The 7423-nt window shown below is 39.8% G+C and overlaps 1 protein-coding gene across 3 annotated transcripts in view; it reads left to right on the top strand.

Moving 5' to 3' along the window:
• Positions 1–282: 282 nt before the first annotated feature.
• The window catches only part of LOC112246991 (unconventional myosin-IXb-like), a 75031-nt gene continuing 67890 nt past the window's right edge, over positions 283–7423 (top strand). Inside the window, exons 1-3 of one of the 3 annotated variants that reach the window (XM_042329093.1) lie at positions 283–366; positions 493–614; positions 1143–2003. In XM_042329093.1, coding sequence (XP_042185027.1) covers positions 1191–2003 — 813 coding nt within the window. In that variant the 5' untranslated portion in view covers positions 283–366; positions 493–614; positions 1143–1190. Of the gene's footprint in view, positions 615–1142; positions 2004–7423 lie in introns of all 3 variants that reach the window. The other 2 variants (XM_042329094.1, XM_042329092.1) reach the window with 2 other exon arrangements.

Raw genomic sequence — 7423 nt, 5'->3', positions numbered from 1 at the left:
ACAACACAGAGTTACACATGGAGTAAAATGATTATGAATACGAAAATACGAAAATAAATACATTTCTGAAATTGCATCCTACCTTAATAGCGAGTTGCACACTAGTAGCCGGCATTTGGCGGTTTGTGTGGTATTTAAAAAATACTCTGCTAATGTCTTTTATCGTGTAAATGACGTAGATTTGCTTGAAATGTGTTTATAGAATCAACCAATAGGTAGCTAGATCTACGCAAAAAAAAAAAACTCGAAGTTTTCAAGTTACGGAGTTGTCTTGAAAGCCGGAGAACGCCCCCGTAAGAAGACGGCGCGTGGACAGCAGATATAGGAAGTTACAATTCGACAAGGACGAGAACAACATGTCTACCGGTACAAGATTTTCGATTACCATTCAAATTGTATTAAATCTCAAGTGTCGAGTTGCTGCCAACTAACTCTAAATTATTGTTGCTTTTATGTTGATATTTTACTTTTTTTTTTTTTTTTACTTTTCAGTTGCGTAGGTGAATATTTGTTTTTTTTAATCAACTTGTTTTGGAATCCTGGTGGGAAAGAAGCCTTCCTTGTTGTCAACTATAGAGCTGTAGAGCATAGAAATGACCGGACCGTAATGTCAGGTGAGGAATAACATTTGATTAGTATTTATTGTATCACAGGTGTTGAATGTGCTTGGTTGACATATTATGTAGGGAATGGGCTTTAGGGAACTCGTGCGAAAGTTGTGAGCTCTGTGAGAATACTGAAGATTATTGAATTGTGGACGTGAAACAGAAGCACTTGGCATTTTTACCCCCCTGTTTTTACAGGCTGAGACAAGACTAGTACGCACTCGCTTCTCTTGGGAACTGGGTTAATTTGTAACTGAGTGTCAACTTTCCCTTCTCTAGACACATTCTCCTGTTAAGTCTCTGCACCTTTATAAAACCCTGAATAGAGTTAGAAAATGTGTCGCATAAATGTGTATATGTCAGCAGAAATATAATAAAAAGTAATATTCACATAACCCTTTTTATGTTATTATTTAATGTTTTGTAAAAGCTACGATTGTAGAAAGTGTAATGTTTATCTCTGTCTGTCTGTGTCTCTCTCTCTCTCTCTTTCCCTTTCCCCCCCCTCATTCGTCTCTCTGGCTCTCTCCTGCTCAGTGGTTGCATGCTGATTGGAGGAGGGCAGTGCCAGTGTCAGCCAGCAGGATGAGTGTGTCTGACGGTGTGACGAGAACAACCAGCTTGGACATGGATCAATTACAGCAACGGCAGACCGTCTTTCTCCAGATCTACCCGCGTCTGCCCCAGGACACAGCTGCATGTTGTACCCTCCAGGTCAGCCCTCGGGCCACGACCGCTACGGTTATCCAGAACGCAGGGGCCACACTGGGCCTGGACATGACCCGACACTACGCCCTCTTGGAGGTCAGGCAGGATGGAGGGGCTGAGAGGATGCTAAGGCACTCTGAGATTCCCGTGGAGAGGGTGTTGCTGTGGCCCCCAGGGGCCCGGAACCAGCATCCCCAGGAGGAGGGGTACTACTTCATCCTGCAAGCCCAAGGAAGTGGAGGGGATCTGGGGTCAGGGACTGGCGGTAGTGAGGTATCTTCATTAGAGGAATATGATGACCTGTGCAGCCTCTCCACCCTGACCGAGGACACTATCCTGGCCGCATTGCGCCAGCGCTTCTACAAACACAACATCTACACGTACGCCAGCGGCATCCTGGTCGCCATTAACCCCTTCAAGTTCCTACCCATCTATAACCCGAAGTATGTCAAAATGTACAACGACCAGCCACTGGGAAAACTGAGCCCTCACATCTTTGCAGTGGCGGACGTGGCGTTCCACACCATGCTGAAGCAGCAGGAGAACCAGTGTGTGGTGATATCAGGGGAGAGCGGATCAGGGAAGACCCAGAGCGCCAACTTCCTGATTCACTGTCTGACGGCGTTGAGCCAGAAGGGCTACAGCAGCGGGGTGGAGAGGACCATATTAGGAGCAGGGCCTGTCCTGGAGGTAAGAGGATAGACAGAGAGAGTGTGTGTGTGTGTGTGTGTGTGTGACGGTTATGGATGAAGATGTCATGAAAATAAAATAACTGTCAAAAGCCGATAAACCTTCCCTAATAGCGGTAGTGTTTACTAATGATAAACCTTCCCTAATAGCGGTAGTGTTTACTAATGATAAACCTTCCCTAATAGCGGTAGTGTTTACTAATGATAAACCTTCCCTAATAGCGGTAGTGTTTACTAATGATAAACCTTCCCTAATAGCGGTAGTGTTTACTAATGATAAACCTTCCCTAATAGCGGTAGTGTTTACTAATGATAAACCTTCCCTAATAGCGGTAGTGTTTACTAATGATAAACCTTCCCTAATAGCGGTAGTGTTTACTAATGATAAACCTTCCCTAATAGCGGTAGTGTTTACTAATGATAAACCTTCCCTAATAGCTGTAGTGTTTACTAATGATAAACCTTCCCTAATAGAGGTAGTGTTTACTAATGATAAACCTTCCCTAATAGCGGTAGTGTTTACTAATGATAAACCTTCCTAATAGCTGTAGTGTTTACTAATGATAAACCTTCCCTAATAGAGGTAGTGTTTACTAATGATAAACCTTCCTAATAGCTGTAGTGTTTACTAATGATAAACCTTCCCTAATAGAGGTAGTGTTTACTAATGTTAAACCTTCCCTAATAGAGGTAGTGTTTACTAATGATAAACCTTCCCTAATAGAGGTAGTGTTTACTAATGATAAACCTTCCCTAATAGCTGTAGTGTTTACTAATGATAAACCTTCCTAATAGCGGTAGTGTTTACTAATGATAAACCTTCCCTAATAGCGGTAGTGTTTACTAATGATAAACCTTCCCTAATAGCGGTAGTGTTTACTAATGATAAACCTTCCCTAATAGCTGTAGTGTTTACTAATGATAAACCTTCCCTAATAGAGGTAGTGTTTACTAATGATAATCCTTCCCTAATAGAGGTAGTGTTTACTAATGATAAACCTTCCCTAATAGAGGTAGTGTTTACTAATGATAATCCTTCCCTAATAGAGGTAGTGTTTACTAATGATAAACCTTCCCTAATAGCGGTAGTGTTTACTAATGATAAACCTTCCCTAATAGAGGTAGTGTTTACTAATGATAAACCTTCCCTAATAGAGGTAGTGTTTACTAATGATAAACCTTCCCTAATAGCTGTAGTGTTTACTAATGATAAACCTTCCCTAATAGCTGTAGTGTTTACTAATGATAATCCTTCCCTAATAGAGGTAGTGTTTACTAATGATAATCCTTCCCTAATAGAGGTAGTGTTTACTAATGATAAACCTTCCCTAATAGAGGTAGTGTTTACTAATGATAAACCTTCCCTAATAGAGGTAGTGTTTACTAATGATAAACCTTCCTAATAGAGGTAGTGTTTACTAATGATAATCCTTCCCTAATAGAGGTAGTGTTTACTAATGATAAACCTTCCCTAATAGCGGTAGTGTTTACTAATGATAAACCTTCCCTAATAGAGGTAGTGTTTACTAATGATAAACCTTCCCTAATAGAGGTAGTGTTTACTAATGATAAACCTTCCCTAATAGCTGTAGTGTTTACTAATGATAAACCTTCCCTAATAGCTGTAGTGTTTACTAATGATAATCCTTCCCTAATAGAGGTAGTGTTTACTAATGATAAACCTTCCCTAATAGAGGTAGTGTTTACTAATGATAAACCTTCCTAATAGAGGTAGTGTTTACTAATGATAAACCTTCCCTAATAGAGGTAGTGTTTACTAATGATAAACCTTCCCTAATAGAGGTAGTGTTTACTAATGATAAACCTTCCCTAATAGCGGTAGTGTTTACTAATGATAAACTTTCCCTAATAGAGGTAGTGTTTACTAATGATAAACCTTCCCTAATAGAGGTAGTGTTTACTAATGATAAACCTTCCCTAATAGAGGTAGTGTTTACTAATGATAATCCTTCCCTAATAGAGGTAGTGTTTACTAATGATAAACCTTCCCTAATAGAGGTAGTGTTTACTAATGATAAACCTTCCCTAATAGAGGTAGTGTTTACTAATGATAAACCTTCCCTAATAGAGGTAGTGTTTACTAATGATAAACCTTCCCTAATAGAGGTAGTGTTTACTAATGATAAACCTTCCCTAATAGAGGTAGTGTTTACTAATGATAAACCTTCCCTAATAGCGGTAGTGTTTACTAATGATAAACCTTCCCTAATAGCGGTAGTGTTTACTAATGATAAACCTTCCCTAATAGCTGTAGTGTTTACTAATGATAAACCTTCCCTAATAGAGGTAGTGTTTACTAATGATAATCCTTCCCTAATAGAGGTAGTGTTTACTAATGATAAACCTTCCCTAATAGAGGTAGTGTTTACTAATGATAAACCTTCCCTAATAGCTGTAGTGTTTACTAATGATAAACCTTCCCTAATAGAGGTAGTGTTTACTAATGATAAACCTTCCTAATAGCTGTAGTGTTTACTAATGATAATCCTTCCCTAATAGAGGTAGTGTTTACTAATGATAATCCTTCCCTAATAGAGGTAGTGTTTACTAATGATAAACCTTCCCTAATAGAGGTAGTGTTTACTAATGATAATCCTTCCCTAATAGAGGTAGTGTTTACTAATGATAATCCTTCCCTAATAGAGGTAGTGTTTACTAATGATAAACCTTCCCTAATAGAGGTAGTGTTTACTAATGATAATCCTTCCCTAATAGAGGTAGTGTTTACTAATGATAAACCTTCCCTAATAGAGGTAGTGTTTACTAATGATAAACCTTCCCTAATAGCGGTAGTGTTTACTAATGATAAACCTTCCCTAATAGAGGTAGTGTTTACTAATGATAATCCTTCCCTAATAGAGGTAGTGTTTACTAATGATAAACCTTCCCTAATAGCGGTAGTGTTTACTAATGATAAACCTTCCCTAATAGAGGTAGTGTTTACTAATGATAAACCTTCCCTAATAGAGGTAGTGTTTACTAATGATAAACCTTCCCTAATAGCGGTAGTGTTTACTAATGATAAACCTTCCCTAATAGCGGTAGTGTTTACTAATGATTATACGCTGTTGTTTTTGCTTAGTCTGTCTATTAAGCATTCTACATCTCCTCCTCTTTCCAACTGGCCTTTGATGCAGGAGCAGTTAATACGCTCGCTGTGCGGGGGAGTAGACCGCTATCGGCTACGGCACTAAAGTAAAAAAAAAAAAAAAAAAAAAAAAAAAAACATTTGTTTGATGTGTGGACTTGTTTGTTTGTTGTTGCTTAAATCTCTTCGCCTCACTTCCTGTTGTGCTGCTGGTGCCTCCTGGAAAGACTGAATATTATCTCTAATAGCCATGTTAGAGTGGTTGTCATGGTTACTGTGTTAAAAAAATTTTTTTTACGAGGAGATAGTTAGTCTGACAATCTTTAAAAAAAATGCTTTATAGTTTATTTATAAAGATACACTTTTATAGTTTCATAATGCTCGATGACCGCATCTATAAGGCGCTATGAATGTTAATAAAGCAGTGTAAGACTTCATCATGAGAAGTGTAACTGATCTCGACTCCAGAGAAGAGACCCTGGCCAGACCCGCAGTAGTTTGAGATTATCTTTGGGTGAAAGACTTTCAGATGAGAACTCAGCTGCTATGTGGTAAACCAGGCAACTCTAGAGCAGGCAGGAAGGAGGAAGCCATAGACACACATGAACGAAGAGCTACTGTTTGCACCCAAACGTGTGGCCTCAGATTTATTTATTTGCAGCTCGATGTGTCAATGAAAAGCTAGACAAAAACACTACGACTACGTCTCAAACTGCACCCTATTCCCTAAATAGTGCACTACTTTTTTTGATAGAGTGCCTTTTGAGACTGTGTTTTCTATACAGCTGTCAGCGTTAGAAAGCAAAACATTCTCTGCCAAACCTGCATTCCATCTGGTGTGGAGGAATACCAAGTGCAAATGCTTGTGTCCTACCCCACCCCACTCCTTCCCAAGAAGCACTCTGTTCCTGCCCTTACCCAAGGTGCATTGTGATCCCTAGATTATTTCTTTTATCTCTGTGTACAGGTCCAACAGGTTTCTCTCAGGGTTTTTTCCTGTTTCTTACCCAAACAGTCCTCTGTTTTCTCTCTCTCTGTGTCTCTGTCTCGCTCTCTCAGTCGTTATGTGACGTTCATTCTCCGTTGGCAGTCAATGCCAGACGCTGAGGCTTGCATAGCTGCAGGAGAAGGGAAGATCTCTGATTATTTGCGAGAGTATTTTTTAAGTGCCGTGGGAAGGAAAGGACACAGGAAATAGTTGTATATTAGTAGGTTGTGTGAAGTGAATTTCCCTCCTGTGTAACTGAGAGGACAGTGTTAACAACAACATGCAGTGAAACTACTGACCACACTTAGGACTGTGGCGGTCACGAAATTTAGTCAGCCGGTGATTGTCAAGCAAATAACTGTCGATCTCACGCTAATTGACCATTAATTAACATAAACACATTTAGCATCGCCTGGCTTCCACACACAACCTACAAGCCATTTAAGAAGAAAAGTTGAATAAATCCATGTAATATAGCCTGGTAGTAGGCTACATGTAATCTATGCACTTAAATAGCGAATGGAGGACGCTTTTCCCCGTGGTTCATTTTCATGCCAGCCAGGTAGGCTATACTCCTGTTGTAAATATAAGCAATGTGCTTAACATTAGGAGAGATGATAAATGCATATAGTGGGCCTAGCCTATAGAAAGCTGATGGGATCCTCTTTTTAAGAGGCCATCGAAACTTTGTTTCCTCCCACAATTGCGTAGCCAATAGAAATGTTGTGCAACATGAGCTCATGGGCTCTCATGAAGTGCTTGGTTTAGATGTTCCGTTACATTGGTATTGATGTCAGTGATGACAGGGACAACTCAATGCTGAGTACCAGGCAGTTAGCAATTTTGGTAGGTTTCTAATAACTATCAGCAGCATCAGAGCTTGGAAGAAGCCTAATTACTGTGACTAAACGGTCACATGGAGTTTAACTGCCTTTGTGACTCATGACTGCCGGTGTGGCAGTCAATACAGTCACCGTAACAACCCTAACCCACTGTCTATATGATGTAACCTTACAGAGATAGTTGTGCAAATCCAAGCAGATCCTTGATTTTTGGTCACATTAGCTTGATGTTTTTTTAAATATATATGTTAAATTGTACCTTTTTTTATTTAACTAGGCAAGTCTGTTAAGAACAAATTCTTATTTACAATGACAGCCTGGGAACAGTGGGTTAACTGCCTTGTTCAGGGGAAGAGTGACAGATTTTTACCTTGTCAGCTCGGGGATTTGAATTTGCAACCTTCCGGTTACTAGTCAAACACTCTAACCACTAGGCTACCCTGCCGCCTCTACACTCTAACCACTAGGCTACCCTGCCGCCT

The sequence above is a fragment of the Oncorhynchus tshawytscha genome, linkage group LG10 (assembly GCF_018296145.1).
Source record: "Oncorhynchus tshawytscha isolate Ot180627B linkage group LG10, Otsh_v2.0, whole genome shotgun sequence".
Lineage (NCBI taxonomy): Eukaryota > Metazoa > Chordata > Actinopteri > Salmoniformes > Salmonidae > Oncorhynchus > Oncorhynchus tshawytscha.
Note: the sequence above shows the minus strand (reverse complement) of the source record. Positions and strands in the feature narration are given on the sequence as shown.